The sequence below is a fragment of the Labeo rohita genome, chromosome 12 (assembly GCF_022985175.1).
Source record: "Labeo rohita strain BAU-BD-2019 chromosome 12, IGBB_LRoh.1.0, whole genome shotgun sequence".
Classification (NCBI taxonomy): Eukaryota; Metazoa; Chordata; class Actinopteri; order Cypriniformes; family Cyprinidae; genus Labeo; species Labeo rohita.
The window spans coordinates 483,410-502,691 of record NC_066880.1 but is presented as its reverse complement, the minus strand read 5'-3'; the positions used below and the strand labels follow the sequence as shown (position 1 = coordinate 502,691).

The 19,282-nt window shown below is 35.5% G+C and overlaps 1 protein-coding gene across 2 annotated transcripts in view; it reads left to right on the top strand.

The window, feature by feature from the left end:
* Positions 1 to 4,270: 4,270 nt before the first annotated feature.
* rgs7b (regulator of G protein signaling 7b) overlaps positions 4,271 to 19,282 on the top strand; it is a 56,479-nt gene continuing 41,467 nt past the window's right edge. The window contains exons 1-2 of one of the 2 annotated variants that reach the window (XM_051124910.1): positions 4,271 to 4,457; positions 6,814 to 6,946. In XM_051124910.1, coding sequence (XP_050980867.1) covers positions 6,869 to 6,946 — 78 coding nt within the window. In that variant the 5' untranslated portion in view covers positions 4,271 to 4,457; positions 6,814 to 6,868. The remainder of the gene's footprint in view (positions 4,458 to 6,813; positions 6,947 to 19,282) is intronic. The other variant, XM_051124911.1, reaches the window with a different exon arrangement.

Here is a 19,282-nt window from a genome sequence, read left to right as displayed (position 1 = left end):
TCAAAATATAAATAATATAAATAAAGATAATATAAATATAAATAAAATATAAATATTACTTTAAAAAAGAAAAGAAAAGCTCCCTTGGCTAATAATTGAAATTATTATTATTATTATTACTTAAGTTGAAATAAAAACTGGACAAAAAAATACAAATATTTGTTTAAAAAAAATAGAAACCACAAGTACATTACAAAATGACTAAAACTTAAACTGAAATTAAAACAAAAATATAATACAAATAAAAGATTGTTGAAAATATTAGTAAATACTATACTTTAAATTTGTGAAAAAATCATTGCAGTAAGTTCTACAAAAAAATACAATTTCAGTGTTTCTACTTAAAAATTTAAATAAATTAATTCATAAATACAAATATTTGTAAAAAAATAAACTAAAAACAAGCACATTAAAAATTACTAAAACAAACTGAATTAAAAATGAAAATATAATATTAAAAAAATAATAATATAAAAAATAAAGTTGTAAATGTTGTAAATTACTGAAAAATCATTTATAATATATATATATATATATATTTGAACTTACTGAAATTTTTATATATACAATTTCAGTTTTCTACTTGAAAATGTAATGTTTATGTGTCACTTGCCATTTCTTTGTAATTGAGAAATTTACTATCAATTTCTGAGTGAAAATTGTGCATGCCTAATAGTATATAAATAATACTAAAATAACACTGGTTTGAAATCACGAGTAAAGAAGGAAACACAATAAATGTTCTCCCTGAATATTCAGTGACAACTTGCCCCGGTGCCTTCCCCCTATACATGTAATGATAACTACCGTAAATCATCTGCTATTGATTTTTCTCTAATAGAATTACATTTTGTAAGCGATGTCTCTCCAGACTGCAGGCGCTGATGAGCAGAGTTTGAATACACAGACGCCACAGGCACATATCGACTGACTTCTGCTAATGAGATTCAATCATCTCTCGCAGAAAACTAATGAACGTTACCTGAGACGAGCAAATGTCAGAGCAGCTGAACGTCGCCCTGCGGTTCGGGAGTGAAGCTCGACGCTGACTTAGGCTTTCCATCCCGTGGCATAAATCAACAATTATACCTACAGACGGCCTGTTAAAGTTTATTTCTGGAACAGAATCGATCTGCATGTCGTCTCTCAGTGTCCATTTCACATTAGACAGACCATGCTGTAAGACTCTTTTGGCTTAAGTATGTTTTAAGGTTTGACGGAAGCCGGATGAGTAGCTATTAAACGAATAAAACTTTACTTACATCACATTTACAAGTGAGGCTGGATTTCGGAGTTGATGTGGATTATAACCTTTGAGTCTGAAGCATTTACACTAAATTGAACAGTTAAAACAATAGTTGAACCAAAACTGAACATTTTCCTGATAATGTGCACAACCTCAGTGAATGGGTGCCGTCAGAATGAGAGTCCAAACAGCTGATAAAAACATCACAATAATCCACACCACTCCAGTCCATCGGTCAACGTCTTGAGAAGACAAAATCCATCATTAAGATGTTTTTTAATTAAAATACATTGAGTCCATAATCCATAATAAAAAAGTCCATCTCCTGTTGTCTCTCACATCTCACATTAAAGCTGTTTTGGCTTGTAAACGGTGCTTGATCTGTGCAGATTTCTCTCCTGATTCGGACCAGACCACTTTTTCACTGGAGATAGTGTAATTATTATTATTGTGATGTTTTTATCAGCTGTTTGGACTCTCATTCTGACGGCACCCATTCACATCCATTGGTGAGCAAGTGATGGAATGACACATTTCTTTTACTATTAAATGTCATTTTTTCAGATCATTAGTGATACAAGATTAAGATGAGTTTGTTTCTTCATCAGATTTGTAGAAATGTGTCATTCAGTCACTTGCTCATCAATGGATGTGAATGGGTGCCGTCAGAATGAGAGTCCAGACAGCTGATAAAAACATCACAATAATACACAAGTAATCCACACCACTCCAGTCCATCAGTTAACATCTTGAGAACACAAAAGCAGAAACAAATCCATCATTGAGACATTTTAAACTAAAATATTAGTCCATAATCCATAATAAGCCTCCTCCAGTGTCTTCTCAAGATGTGAACTGATGGACTGGAGTGGTGTGGATTACTTGTGTATTATTGTGATGTTTTTTATCAGTTGTTTGGACTCTCATTCTGACGGCACCCATTCACTGCAGAGGAACGTTTCAGTCATTCAATGAAAAGGGCAGACATTAGTGTATTAGCGTGTTGCTCTGTGTGCTGTAAACATGTTGCATGTAATGAGCAGCTCAGTAAAGAGCAGTAACCTTCTCTTCTCAAACCCCGCGGGTGTTCATTATCCGCTGCAGTTTTCCTGCCCTTTTATTGCAATAAACAGTCTGATTAGACGCGCTTCTCCTAATATATGAAATTAGAGGATTGTTGTGTTTTGTTATATTATGTGAGTGTGTTATATAATACTAAACAATTTATTCAGCAGGTTTTCAAAACAAAGTGCTTTATTATAATATATGTGAGTCAAGGTCTGTGTTTTGAGTTATAAATGCTTTATTTTCTATCTGTGGTTTTGTTTACTACATCAAACTTTTAGACTTTCTACAATGGTGTTTGTGAATTCTGTCCTAAACTAAAACCCAACATGATCATTTTTTTTTTGCAGACTGAGATGCGTTATAAGAATAGTCACTATAAAATGACGGTAGATTAAATAAAGCTGAACTGTGTTTTTCATAAGTGTAAAGTCGGGGTAAGTTGTCACATGTTTTTTTAATGTTAAAGGGAAACACTGCAGGCACCTGTAATGTCTGAGATTTTGGGCTTTTTTCAGACTAGTGGAAAAAAAACATCCAAAAGACACTGGTAGGTGTTTCTTTTTATAGCACTTTATCTATTTGTGTCAATTACAATATATTTTTTAAAGGCTGTTTTCTCAAAATGAGTTTTTCTCCTACACTGAGCCATAAATCAACACTTCAGCAGCACATACACACACTTTACAAACTTACAAAACTTTACATTTTTATTTCTGTCTATATCCTTAAGGTTTTTACAGAGGGATTTGATCATTTATAATTTGCTTGATTATATACATTTTATACCACCAAAAATTGTAAAAATATATTGTTTTCTGTCTGTTTATTTTCTGAATTATGGAGTGACAAAAATGAGATCCCAACTCAAAAACCCAAAGAACTAGAAATGTATGCAAATTAGTGCATATTTCATTAAATAATGTCTCATTTGCATATTTCATTTTAGAAAACTTGTAATACAAAAAATGTATTCACCTGCAGTGTCTTGCCTTTAATGAATTAATTACATCCCGTTAGCCAAAACAATGTTTTTTGTTAGCATTTCGCTGTTTCATAAATTCTTTTTTAGTTTTGTGATTATTAAGCCCCAAAATTTGACAAAATTTAACATGGTTTAGTGAAGAAAAAAAGAAATAAAAAATATATAAATGTCAACTTTTAAATCATTTAAGAACATAAAAATTAATATAAAAAAAAATAAATAAAAAAAATAAAATTCTTTATAGAAACAGGCAATTCAAATTGAAATAATGCAGTTCAATATAGTCATGCACATTCACTGTAAGATTTTTTTTTTCATAGTAGTAAATAAAACAAAGATTTTTGCAGTGCATTTTACAAGAAAATACTATTTTGGTTTTTGTACTTCAAAATGTCATGTTTAATTCACTGTTATTTGCTCTATATTTGTAATTTTAAACAATTTGTGTATGTAGATATGTGTACATGTAGATCAAACACATTTATTTACATTTTTTTATTTTACTTTTGTTAACTTTAATGTCCAGCTATAATATTTCAATATAAAGTCTAATTTGCATGGTATATACCAATAAAAAAAAAAAAAAAAAAAGTAAAAAATACCTAGAATAATTAAACATTTTAAAACACTTATCCAAAGATAATCAACCCCTTGGTGAATTGTATAAAATGTCTCTTTTAACAATTTGTAGATTTATTTATTTATTTTCCTTGCAACCCCCTAAATGTTTGATATATATATATATATATATATTTTTTTTTTTTTTTTTCATATGCATATTTGTGTTCCCTACTTGAGTTTTGTAAATTGATATTGTTCAATAATAATAAAAAAAGAGATCAGACCAACATACTGAATTCTAGAGTCTATCGCAGAATGATGACTGTAAATGATCATATTGTAATGAAATGTGTGACACGGGCGCGTGGACAGCATGAGCGCGCGTGTGATTGGCCGCGGAGCCTGCGCGCTCACGCTCTAGTTGTGAGATTTGCGCGCCGCCGCTCGCTGGAGGAGAGGAAAGCGATAGTTGTCACACAGAGGGGCAAATAACTCACGGTTTCCAATGAATAACTACCCCTTCCGCTCGAGCGCCAGCTGACGGACTGCCCTGCGCGAACACACGCGGACGGAGGAGCGACGCGCGCGCGATCGTGTGAGGTAAATGTGTGTTTATTCGACGCGGGATCGCTCAAACACCTTCCTTGCTTCTTCTCATCTCATCTGATCAGCGGCATCATCGCTCATCCGTCAGTCCGTCCCGTCCGCGCTCAGCATCTCCTCCAGGCCGCGCGTTGTTGTGTGTCGCGGTGTTGTGGTTTGTGTGGCGCGTCGTTCTGACGGATGGCGGCGTTCAGCGCTGATCTGATGTGTGTGTGTGTGTGTGTGTGTGTGTGTGTGTGTGTGTGTGTGTGTGTGTGTGTGTAGGTATTACTGAACGACACCATCATCATCACATCGCCTCTGTCCTGCGCTGCTCTGATGAGATTCTTCATCTTTATTCCTCACAGCAGATCCACATTACGCTGCCGTTCGTGTCTCCATCAGCATCTGCTGCTCTATATATTCATGAGAGCGTGAACATCTCTATCTGTCTGTCTGTTCTTCTGTCTATCAGTCATTGTTTTTATTTATTGTTTGATCTGTCTGTCTGTCTATCTATCTATGTACAAATCCGTCCACCTGTCCATCAGACAAGACAGACAGATAGATAGACAGTCAATCAGATAGATATCCATCTGTCTATCTGTCTGTCTATTCCTCTATTTGTCTTTCTATTTATCTATCTATCTATATGTCTATCCATCTATGTGCATTTCCGTCCATCTGTCCGTTCGTCAGTCAAGAATAGACAGATGAATAGATGGACAGATAGATAGATAGATAGATTTGTCTATCTGTCTGTCTTTTCATCTATCTTTCTATATGTCTATCTACATATCCGTCTATGTATCCGTCCGTCCATCAGACAGACAAGTCATACAGATGAATAGACAGACAGATAGACATCCATCCATCCATCTGTCTGTCTATCCATCTATTTCTCTGTCATTCTCTTTATCAGTGTATCTGTCCATCTGACAGACAGACTGATAGATAGACAGATGTCCGCCTGTCTGTCTGTCTATCTATCTATCTATTTGTCTGTCTCTTTATCTATGTATCCATTTGACTGACTGACAGATAGACAGATGGTGAACATAGATAGATAGATAGTCCATCTATCTATCTATCTATCTGTCCGACAGACAGATAGATGTTTATCTATCTATCTATGTCTGTCTCTTTATCTATCCATCTGTGTCTATCTATCTATCTGTCTATCTATCTGTCTGTCTGTCTCTCTGTCTGTCTGTCTATACATCTATCTAGTTCTCTGTCCACACCTAATACCTAATAACACCTAATATCTGTCCAACAGACAGATAGACAAATGTCTATCTATCTATCTATCTATGTCTGTCTCTTTATCTATCCATCTGTATGTCTCTTTATCTATCCACCTGTCTGACAGGCAGATGGACAGATGTCCATCTATCTATCTATCTATCTATCTACCTATCTGTCCGACAGACCGATAGATGTCTATCTATCTATCTATCTATCTATCTATCTATGTCTGTCTCTATATCTATCCATCTGTATGTCTCTTTATCTATCTTTCTGTCTGATAGACAGATGGACAGATGTCCATCTATCTATCAATCTATCTATCTATCTATCTATCTATCTATCTGTCTGTCTGTCTCTCTTTCTGTCTGTCTGTCTGTCTGTCTATATATCTATCTAGTTCTCTGTCCACACCTAATACCTAATAACACCTAATATCTGTCCAACAGACAGATAGACAATCTATCTATCTATCTATCTATCTATCTATCTATCTATGTCTGTCTCTTTATCTATCCATCTGTATGTCTCTTTATCCATCTTTCTGTCCGATAGACAGATGGACAGATGTCCATCTATCTATCTATCTATCTATCTGTCTGTCTATCTGTCTGTCTGTCTGTCTACATATCTATCTAGTTCTCAGTCTGTCTCTTTATCTATGTATCCATCTGTCTGACAGACAGATGTCTATCTATCTATCTCTATCTATCTGTCCATCAAACAGAGACAGACAGGTAGATAGACAGACGTTTGCCGTCTGTCTGTCAATCAATCTATGTATCCATCCGTCAGGTAGACAGATAAACAGATGAACAGATAGATAGACAGAGAGACAGACGTCCATCTGTCCGTCTATCTATCTGTCTATCTATCTGTCTGTCTGTCTGTCTATCTATATGTCCATCAGAAAGAGAGACAGACAGATAGATAGATAGACGTCTGTCTGTCTGTCTATCTATCCATATGTCTGTCTATCTCTAGTTTATTCTATTGTTAGTTGTGTCTATCTACTGTTTATCTTTCTGTTGTTCTGTCTTTCTGTCTGTCTCTCTCACTCTGTCCATCATCCATGTTGTAGCTGTCTGTCTGTAATCTGTCTGTAATGTGTCTGTGTGTTGGTCAGGAGTATCCGGTGACGGCGGCGGCGGCAGCAGCTCCGGCCGTTCCTGTGCTCCAGTATGGCTCAGCCGGGCTCGTGCGCTCAGAGCAGTAACGGTGTGGCCGACGAGTCTCCCAACATGCTGGTCTACAGGAAAGTAAGTGCAGCAGATCCATCATCTCCTGAAACACCTGCAGACACGAACGCTCCTGCTCAATCAGCATAAGATCGCTCCGATAACTCGATATCGACTGCGCTGATTTAATTTCTGCGGCTGTCTGTCTTTCTGATGCTCAGTCAGGATGTGTGTGTTGGTGTTGTGAGGTGTTTCATGAACCGTGTGACACCGCGAGTACTCACCAGCGCTCAGTGATGGGAAAGCGCTGAGTTTGAGGCTGTTTGCGTTTTATAACTTCATGCATCGTGCAATGAAATGTAAGAATTACTGTTTGCTAGTAATAGGCTTCATCTCAGTGTGCTTTGAAATCGGTGTGGTTTAGAAACATGAAGAGCTGGAGTTTGTAGGTGTGATTTCTGATGTACAGATGTTGCATTGATATCTCAAACGGATGCTCTCATCCTCACAGATGGACATGAAAGCGTGTTTGAGCTGAGAGACTCTGACAGCTGACATGTTTCGGGGACTGAGGAACGCTGGTGTGTTACTACTGTGTACTGTTAGTTAACCGCTAGTTGTGTTCCACTAATTTGACTGGACATGCGACAATTCCAGAGTGTGGATGTTTTTCTTTTTGAATTATTTTCATGAATTGACTCTTGTGCTGTGATGAATATCTTTACCTGATTTTCTGCTCCTGATCAAAATGACTAAATCTCTCATTGTACTATATTATCACCAAATCTTGGGTTTTGTATTTGTTTTTGGACTGACCTCATTAATCTGAGCTCATGCAGCTCAGTCTTTGAGTGGAAAAAAGTGTTATTTGTGGATAATTTTGGCAATATTCACTCAGAAACTGGTGCGTGAACTCAGATCAATGAGGCCTACAGTCAGTCAGCTCCAAAAATAAATACAAAACCTGTGCTAATTAACAAGCTGATAAAAAGACAGGATGTAGGATGGTCATTATTGACACCACAAGTGAAACAAAGTGGGAAAAAATCCCCAAAATCTGAAAATTGTCCCTTTTTTTTTTTTTTTTTGTTTATTTTTACGTTTTTATATCCTATTTGACTAAAGACAGTAAGTTTTAGCTCAATTTGATGATATTAGTAATAGTAATCTTTATTTTATGTAAAAATAAACTGGATTGTGAATGGCTTTTCATGCTGGCTTGAACTTCTTGTTTACAGATCTATTATATAAAAGCAGCCTCACACTCGCAGTTGTTGACTTTTCTGGCAGAATGATTTCCCAGCTTGTCCATTTCCATCAGTGATTACGGGTGGGTTTGGACGAGGCCTTTGGCTGCGGGTCTCTCCACCCGTCCACTGCCTCCCCATCAGATTAGCTGTGTGTTTGGTGTGCCGGTCAAAGCTTTCGGTCACTAACTGGTAGAGCGATTGGAGTCCAACTGGAGGCGACACAAGCGCACCAGCGTGTTTCCCCTGCAGGATGATATTTGGGTTCTTGTGAAGTGTGCTAATGGCTCATCAGTGACGCGCGTGTGGGCGAGCGCCTCATCTGCGTTGCCATGTTTGTAGGTGGTTTTGTAAGGACGTTGGTGTGCGTAGCTCTGGTTTGCTTTGCCGTGCAGAAAAGTGAAACTTTGAGCATCAGGTCAGTGCTGGTTCTTTACTCAGACTCCTGAACTCATTTCCACTGCAGGCGTGTTGGTGCTGTCATTCACATGTGTCAGAGTGATATGGTGCTTATGCACAAACATCACAACAGTGGCCTCAAATGTATTTGCACACTTAAAAATGCCTGAATGTACTTGGATGAGAAAAAAGATCAAATCAAGATTTATTGTAAACAAAGATGGAAGAGCAAAAGGAAGTTTGTTGGGTTTTAGATGCTAAATCAGGAGATGTTCAAGATGAAGACAGACAGTAATGTGTGGGTTTAAATTACAAGACGTAAAGTCAGAATTGCAACATGTAATCTTAGATTCTAAGGTTACAAGATGTAAACTTTTGCTAATTGCTAAAATAAAAAAGAATTGCAAGATGTACAGTCAGAATTACGAGATGAAAACTTAAAATTAAAAGACGTAAATTTAGAATTACAAGGTGTACACTTAGAATTGCTAAAATAAAAAAGATTTGCAAGATGTAAAGTCAGAATTACAAGACGTAGAGTCAAAATTGCAAGACATAAAATTAGAATCACAAGATGTAAACTTAGAATTGTTAAAATAAAAACTCAGAATTGCAAGATGTAAGGTCAGAATTATGAGATGTAAACTTAGAATTGTGAGATGTAAATTCAGGATTGCAAGATGTAAACTTAGAACTGCTCAAATAAAAACTCAGAATTACGAGACGCAAGTCAGAATTGTGAGATCTACAGTGGGTACGGAAGGTATTCAGACCCCCTTAAATTTTTCACTCTTTGTTATATTGCAGCCATTTGCTAAAATCATTTAAGTTCATTTTTTTCCTCATTAATGTACACACAGCACCCCATATTGACAGAAAAACACAGAATTGTTGACATTTTTGCAGATTTATTAAAAAAGAAAAACTGAAATATCACATGGTCCTAAGTATTCAGACCCTTTGCTCAGTATTTAGTAGAAGCACCCTTTTGATCTAATACAGCCATGAGTCTTTTTGGGAAAGATGCAACAAGTTTTTCACACCTGGATTTGGGGATCCTCTGCCATTCCTCCTTGCAGATCCTCTCCAGTTCTGTCAGGTTGGATGGTAAACGTTGGTGGACGCCATTTTTAGGTGTCTCCAGAGATGCTCAATTGGGTTGAAGTCAGGGCTCTGGCTGGGCCATTCAAGAACAGTCACGGAGTTGTTGTGAAGCCACTCCTTCGTTATTTTAGCTGTGTGCTTAGGGTCATTGTCTTGTTGGAAGGTAAACCTTCGGCCCAGTCTGAGGTCCTGAGCGCTCTGGAGAAGGTTTTCGTCCAGGATATCCCTGTACTTGGCCGCATTCATCTTTCCCTCGATCGCAACCGGTCGTCCTGTCCCTGCAGCTGAAAAACACCCCCACAGCATGATGCTGCCACCACCATGCTTCACTGTTGGGACTGTATTGGACAGGTGATGAGCAGTGCCTGGTTTTCTCCACACATACCGCTTAGAATTAAGGCCAAAAAGTTCTATCTTGGTCTCATCAGACCAGAGAATCTTATTTCTCACCATCTTGGAGTCCTTCAGGCGTTTTTTAGCAAACTCCATGTGGGCTTTTATGTGTCTTGCACTGAGGAGAGGCTTCCGTCGGGCCCCGACTGGTGGAGGGCTGCAGTGATGGTTGACTTTCTACAACTTTCTCCCATCTCCCGACTGCATCTCTGGAGCTCAGCCACAGTGATCTTTGGGTTCTTCTTTACCTCTCTCACCAAGGCTCTTCTCCCCCGATAGCTCAGTTTGGCCGGACGGCCAGCTCTAGGAAGGGTTCTGGTCGTCCCAAACGTCTTCCATTTAAGGATTACGGAGGCCACTGTGCTCTTAGGAACCTTAAGTGCAGCAGAATTTTTTTGTAACCTTGGCCAGATCTGTGCCTTGCCACAATTCTGTCTCTGAGCTCTTCAGGCAGTTCCTTTGACCTCATGATTCTCATTTGCTCTGACATGCACTGTGAGCTGTAAGGTCTTATATAGACAGGTGTGTGGCTTTCCTAATCAAGTCCAGTCAGTATAATCAAACACAGCTGGACTCAGATGAAGGTGTAGAACCATCTCAAGGATGATCAGAAGAAATGGACAGCACCTGAGTTAAATATATGAGTGTCACAGCAAAGGGTCTGAATACTTAGGACCATGTGATATTTCAGTTTTTCTTTTTTAATAAATCTGCAAAAATGTCAACAACTCTGTGTTTTTCTGTCAATATGGGGTGCTGTGTGTCCATTAATGAGGAAAAAAAAATGAACTTAAATGATTTTAGCAAATGGCTGCAATATAACAAAGAGTGAAAAATTTAAGGGGGTCTGAATACTTTCCATTGCTTCAGCTTTGAGTTGTCAGTGCTGTTGGCAAAAAGTTAAACTGTCCTTGTTTACCTTCAGCGCATTATTTTCATGTTTGTATGATCGTATATAGTTAGTCAAAGAGTGTATCTGCTGTGAGTGAGAGCTGATTAGGTTTGTGTGTTTATGATGCATGTGAACACACATTATGACGAATTCGTCCATCCAGAACAGTGAGTGAAAGCCGCACATCATCTCTATTCACATCCAGTCATATTTATTTACTCCATAGCAACAGTTTCACAAAGTCACTCTTACATAACTGTATCTGTCATTATGAGGCGTTACGAGTAACCCACTGCTAAATAGTCATTGTACGGTGCTTCAGCTTTGAGTTTTTGGTACAAACTTCTCATGGCTGTTTTTATTAACTTTAGACACATGAATTCGGCCTGATATACATGAGCATAGTGATCTATATGGAAATATGCAGAATCCACAGATTAATGAAAAAATGAATGAGGATTTGTTATGGACCTGATTTAAGCTCAAGTCAAATTAACAGGTTTCTTTAGTTCTACCTTTGTGTACATTGTACTAATTGTTAATCACTAGTTGTTTTGACAGAATGTGAGTCAGTACTAAACAGTATGAGAACGGCATCATGTAAATATGTGTGTTTCCAGTCGATTAGTGAGGTTGGATGGCTTATGTAGATTTTTTTTCCTTTTCCAAACCTGAATATTTTATGCTTTAACGGGGATGAATTTAGAGCCTGAGCTTCACAGAAAGGGTTTTAGCAGTTTCCACATCTGACCGTCTGATGTTAACTCATCCCGAGATGCTCCGTCTCTACATTTATCCTTTTTAAGCACTTCTGGAACACTTCTTTCTACATATTCACCACTTCAAGAATACATATTAAGGCTGACTCCAGATCAGCTGAGTCATCAGTCATCCTGCTATCCCAGGTGAAAAAAGTTGCACTTTTATAATGTACTTAAAGTGCTCTATTTCCACACACTTGCACTTAATATACCAAAAATGATTCTTTAATACTTCTCAAGATAGACCTAAGATCATCTAAGTGTGCTCAACTGTGCTATTTTGGGATGGCATGAATGTGAACTAAAATGTGCTTTTAACATCCAGCATTTAAAAAAGTTAAGTGTACTACATGTGGTAACAACACATTTCAGTACTTTGACCATTTTTAATTGATTATACTAAAAAAAAAATTAAGGTAGCAACTGCACTTATTTTTTTTATGTTGAAATAGGTAGAATTCTTTTACAGTGTTGAGAGCCTCCGATCTACATGATGACTTTTAAAGAGTTTTAAAGCAGCGTGATGTGAGTGTCTGGTAGAAATGACCCTAAATTAATCTAATTATGCAGGGCTTCCTTCAGAGGAGTCTCAGCACTGATGACATCATTAGGCTCTGTGGTTCAGTCCATTAGAGACGGATCTCTCTTTCTGTCCCGCTTTTCTCCAAAGCGTTTGAGGCTACTGGGCTAAACTCTCTTATGTGACCCGTTTTCTCATGCAGTTGTTGTTTCTGGAGATGTAGTTCATCTCTGCTCTAAATTCAGAGATCTGCGCTCTGGATCAGTGTTTCAGTAGAGCCTGGGGTTTTGCATTTAAAAATCGCTGGCATTCACAACCTCGTTTAATTTAGAACCGATGTTCAATCATATGAGGCAACGTTACATTTGGAAATGACATTAACTGACATTTTAAAAAGATTCTTGAAAATGTTACATTTCATATTGAATATCAAACTGAAAGAGCGTATAGAATTGCTACATTTAAAATATGTTTAAAAAAATGAAAATATATATTTTTCATATTTATTGACGTTTTAGTGCTTTTATTATTATTTCACTTTCTGCTGCTCTGATTTTGACATGAAAAAAGACTTTGCTGCTGGTATGGCATTAAATAAGTAAATAAATAAGTTAATTAATTAAACAAAATTGAAATTTATACATCATATGAAAGCTAAATAAATAATAAATAATTTGGCCGAGATACAACTATTTGAAAATCTGGAATCTGAGGGTGCAAAAAAATAAAAATATTGAGAAAATCACCTTTAAAGTTGTCCAAATGAAGTTCTTAGCAATGCATATTACTAATCAAAAATTAAGTTTTGATATATTTACGGTAGGAAATTTACAAAATATCTTCATGCAACATGATCTTTACTTAATATCCTAATGATTTTTGACATAAAAGAAAAATCGTTAATTTTGACCCATACGATGTATTGTTGGCTATTGCTACAAATATATCTGTGATACTTAAGACTGGTTTCGAGGTCCAGGGTCACATATGTGTCGTGTTGGAATTTGAGCTAAATCCCAGAACCGCTAGACTTTGTCAGACTAAAGTATTAAATAAAGATTTTGCCTGAGGATGTGCTGTCGCCGGATCCGTTCACTGAACGCCCATCATCTTTTCCTGAAGGCCGTGAGAGAGTGACGGCTTTCCTCTGGGATTCACTTAGTTGCCATTTAATAAACACATTACCCCAAGTGACTTACACAGGCTATTTACAGCCAAACGGATGCTGTGTGATCATTTCAGCAGACCTTAGTCTTCAGTGACAAACTCCTGTGCGACAGCAAAGACGATTAATCCATTAGGCTGCGGGAAAATACGACTAAAATGTTCTCGGAGATACAGATGCACAATTGCTTTGCCATTTATAATATTGACTTTTGCAGTTTAAATACTGTACTTGTACAGTTGTGAGGTCTCTCAAAGAGATCGGTCAGTTATTGTCATTAATTGCATAATTGAAGTCATTTTATTGTTTAGTAGCAGTATATGAGGTGCGTTCTGTGTTCTGTTATGTTCATGCGTTGAAGGGCTTGCACACCAAAAAAATGACGGATCAGTCATTATTTGTGACCCTGGACCACAAAACCAGTCTTAAATAGCACGGGTATATTTGTAGCAATAGCAAAAAATACTTTGTATGGATCAAAATGGTTCTTTTATGCAAAAAATCATTAGGATATTAACTAAGGATCATGTTACATGACGATATTTAGTCAATTTCCTACCGTAAATATATCAAAACCTAACTTTTGACTAGTAATATGCATTGCTAAGAACTGATTTTCTCAATATTTTGATTTTTTTTTACACCCTCAGATTCCAGATTTTCAAACAGTTGTTTCTCAGCCAAATATTGTCCTAACAAATCATACATCAGCGGAAACCTTATTTATGTTGTATGATGTGTAAATCTCAGTTTTAAAAAATTGACCCTGATGACTGGTTTTGTGGTCTGGGGTCTCATATATTCTCTCATGTAGTTTCTTGTAACTTGTTTTACATTTTATGCTTCTGTTCTTCTGTTTAGAAGAGTAAAGTCGTGAGTACTTCAGCACAGGTTTGTCGTACGGGTCTTGTGTTGTGAGAGGATTGTGACTGCGGTTCATGATTTATTCAGTCAACGGGAGATTACTGACGGAGCTTCATTTACAAATTCATAAGGTCCCAAGAGGCAAATATGAAAGTGGTTCCATCCGATTAGTTGAATCGGGGCACACGGCGCTTCCACAAGACTGAATCTAACCGTACTGTATATTTCAGTGAATCTCACATATTTTACAGCATAATTAAAAGAAAAATATAAAAATTCAATTTTTAGCCCCATTATTGGTTTTTAACAATGCATCTAGATGTTTTACTGTTCTTTCTGTTTGTAATTTTTATTATTCTCAGTGGTGATTCTCATTAAATATTCAATGCACAACAAATAAACTACACTGGAAGTCTCTTCTGCTCACCAAGGCTGCATTTATTTGATCAAAAATACAGTATAAAATATTATTACATTTTTAATTCACTGTTTTCTATGTGAGTATATTGTAAAATGTAATATCAAATGCATGTGATAGTAAAGTAACACATTACTTTTTAATTTACAAGAAAATTGTTACTTTTTCAAATAAGCAACACCAGTTTATTTGTTTCTCCCATGTACTGATTGAAAGCTCTCCTGTCCCCATGTTGAGAGAAATCGGGAGTAAGATGTAACTTTAGTTCTAGAATAAATGTGAACATGCATTAATTCATCTCACTCACAAAAAAATAAAAAAAAAGTCAGAATATGAGGCAAACCTGCAATAATTAAATGCTGAATAATACAGGTATGTATTTAATCCTATTTTATTAACCAGTGTCTTTGCTGCTGACTTTCGATGATCCAAAAAACATACTAATATTAACATTTGTTGTTGTTCTTTTTTTTTTTTTTTTGTGTTGAACTTTATTCTTCTGCGTTCCACTGTACAGACGTGAATTTATTTTTCCTTTATCCTGAGGCTTTTGGTGTGAACGGGCTTTTACATTTACCAAAAATGTAACTTTTTATATTAAAAACAAACAAGGAAGCTCTGCCCAGATTTAAAAAGTAACACAAAAGCAACGTAACGTTACTTTCCATAAACCGTAACTAAGTAACGTAAGTTACTTTTAAAAATAACTTTTCCCAACACTGTAGCTCCATTTCGATGATATAAATGCTGCCTTGGTGACCAATTTTTTTTTTTTTAATAAAAATGATTCCAAAATTTTGACCAGTAGTGTATATTGATTTAAATGATTTTTAAACCTTAAATTACAGGCAGATTCTGCCAGCTTCAAAAACAAATAATTCTGTTTTTGCATTCAATTTAATGAGTGTGTTTTTTTTTCTCATCAGTTTTTATGTATTTGAGGGATTTCTGAGTAGAATGCATTGTGCAATGCATGTGTTATGGTGTCAGGGTTTGCTGTGGTTTGTCTTATTCGTGTCTTTGAACTCGTCTCAGCTGAGAGACTCTCACAGCGCTTCAGATCTCTGACCTTCACAATGACCAGCGCTCTGGCACTGATCTCTGCTCAGCTGCTCGTAAAGATTACAACATCAGGAATGTTTCAGAACTGCAGAATCAGTAGTTTGAATTCTCCGTTTAGTCATTCGGCTGAACTAGTTTTTCTAATCTTAAATAAAGTCTTGATTTTTGAGTTTTTGCAACATTTAACTAGTCAAGTAACATTTTCTTCATCAACCATCTGATTAAACAAAGTTCTGTTCCAAGTCCAGCACACATGATAAATGTAGCAGAGATCCTACAAAGTGTCTAATTGTAACATTTGTTATTCTTTATTCAAAATTGTGGCAAAACGTTACATGTGAATGAACTGATAAAATCAAAGAATCGTCCAGCCCTTGTCAGTGTGTTTTTACTCCACAGAGGCTGCAGAAAATGCGTCTTTAACTGCGCTGACAGCCGTCGCTCATCTCATCCTCACGTGTGCTTTGTTTCTCACTGTTGATTTCAGCAGCCGAGCTCAGATTTACTCTCCGCCGTGCAGCGCTGGAAAATGCTGATTGATTTTCAGAGATTGAATTCATTATAATTAAATAGATAGCAGGCCGACCCAGACCTCTTCTTAGATTAGTGTCAGGTGTTAATGGATTGCAAAAACGGCCCGTAGATCAGTTTAGAGCGCTAATCTGGGCCGCAGGAGTTTAAATGCATCTTCTGATTTACATCTGATTCGTTCAGCCGAACACGACCGCTTCATCTTATACTAGCGTTAAGAAGTTTGGGGTCAGTAAGATTTTTAATCTTAATCAGTGAAAATAGTGAAATATTATTATAATTTCAAATATCTGTTTTCTATGTGAATATCTGTTAAACTGTAATTTATTTCTGTGATGCGCAGCTGAATTTTCAGCATTATTACTCCAGTCTTCAGCATCACATGATCCGTCAGAAATCATTCTAATATGCTGATTTGCTGCTCGAGAAACATTTTTGATTATTATCAGTGTTGAAAATAGTAGCGCTGCTCAATATTTTGGTGGAAACCGTTTTATTTTTTAGGATTTGCAGATGAATAGAAAGCTCAAACAAACAGCATTTATTTGAAAAATAAATCTTCTGTTTCATTATAATTGTCTGTACTGTCACTTTTTATCCATTTAATGTGTCCTTGATGAATAAAAGTATTAATTTTTTGTCATGCTGACCTCGAGCTTTAAACAAGCCTTGTTTTTGTTGTAGTATATTTGAAAAAAAGTTTGCAAGAGTAGAATCAGATCCACCTCATGTATTTTACAGTTCTGTATGAAGAGAAGACTCTCCACCACTATATCTTCATTCTAAGATCATTTGTTTTTTTCAGTGCTTTTCTTTCTCTGTTTTCTCCCATTGGAGGGATCAGAGTGAACCGTAGGCGCTCGCTTTGGGATTTCATCTGCGGCCGTTTTGCCTAGGAACCCCAGCAGGACTGGGAATCGCCATCGATTTGCGCGAGTAACATTTCTCCCGATCGCTTTGAAAGGCGCTTAATCAATAGCGTCAGCGGGAGGAATTATACATCAAACGAGGGGTATTTTTATTGGCACTCCAGCACAAAGACAACCATGCATATTCAATCAGAGGAGCCCAAGCAGCCGATTATACGCTGTATTACGGACTAATATTCTTTGATGAAGCAGGTACGTGTTGTCTTACAGCCGATGAAAGCTGCCATTTCCCTTCGGAGAGGAACGAGCTCCTGCTGAGCTTCAGACGGACCCGCATCAACCGCTGAGAAACAGCTCTAATCGATCGCCTTTAGTATTTACAGATACTCAAGAAAGCACTGGAAGCACATGATCTACACACTTCTGGACTAAAAGCGCTGAGGGATGTAGTTTAGAGTTTAGTTTCTGATTTTGCAAACCTCCTGAAATGATTTATCATAATATGTTATATAATAGGGTATATTATATTTGAAATATAATATAGCATAATATAGGCCCTCTGCATGTTAACACTGTAATTTTGGTTTCATTGAGATATTTCTGTAGTTTTTATCAATATTTTGAATCAGTTTTTATTTAATATTTTTCCTTTTTATTTTAGTTACAATTTTAGTAATTTTGTTTTGTGTAATTTTGTTTTCTAATATATCTATATATATATATATATTTTTTTTTTTTTTTATTAATTTTTGTTGTAGTATTTTTAGTACATTAAGTTTACATTGAAATTAGAAATGTTACTTTGGCAACTAGCTGAAATATACAGTAGTCAACGTTTGAAGTGGGTCAAAAGCTTTCATCAAAGTTGTCCTAAAACCAAAACAATCCCCATTCTTGTCTTAGGACAACTTTGTTGAACTTTTTTGATCTGCTTCAAGTGTTGACTACTGTATATTTTTATATATATTTTATTTCAGTTAACATTTATTCTATTTCAAATAACGAAGATGTTTTCATAACTATTTATTAATTGTGTTGTGTTTTTGTCATTTTTAGTAGTTTTTTAATATGTCTATGTTTTTTGTCATTTTTATTTCAGTTTTCGTTATATTAGGACAGAAATTTTACAGCGAAATTAGAAATGTTGCTTTGCAAACCAGCTGACTTTTTTATATATATGTTTTATTTCAGTTAACACTTTATTTCAAATAACAAATGTTTTTATTTTTCAGTTTTAGTTAACTTTTTATTCATTTTGTTGTGTTTTTGACATTTTTAGTTTTTTAATATGTCTATATATTTTTTGTAATTTTTATTACAGTTTTAGTTATTTTAGTAAAGGTTATAAAGGTTACTGTGAAATTAGAAATGTTACTTTGGCAACTAGCTGACATTTTATATCTATTTTATTTCAGTTAATATTTATTTTATTTAAAACAAAAAGTTTTTTTTTTTTTTAAGTTTCAGATTTCAGAGTTTCAGATTTATATTTCTTAGTACTTTTTATTTCAGTTTTAGTTTTAATTATTTTAGTACATAAAGTTACAGTGAAATTAGAAATGTTGGTTTGGCAACTATCTGATATTTTACTAACTTTTATATTTTACTATTTTTTTATTTTATATATATATATATATATATATATATATATATATATATATAATTTCAGTTAACAAAGATGTTTTTTTAGTTAACTATTAATTTTGTTGTGTTTTTGTCATTTTTTGTAGTTTTTTAATATGTCTATACTTTTTAGTAATTTTTATTTCAGTTTTAGTTTTAGTTATTTTATTACATCAAGTTTACATTGAAATTAGAAATGTTGCTTTGGCAACTAGCTGAAATAATTTTTTCGTATATTTTATTTCAGTTAACATTTATTTTATATCAAGTAATGAAAATCTTTTTTTTTTTTTCAGTTTTAGTTAACTTTACCCTGCACGTTAACAGATCACTGCAGATTTCTGTAAAATTAATTAATAAGGTAATACATTTTAATGCATGCTGAAGTCCCATTGTTATATACTAACACGCATTAATTAATTTTGGATGCATCATTGTGGCTGGGGTTCATGAAAGCCTGTTAAACACACTGATTCTGATGAGATATTTTGTTTGAGGCACTTAGTAGCAAGTTAAGTAGATTTACACAAACTGTATATTCCATTTTGTATTGTCTGTGACTTTATTAA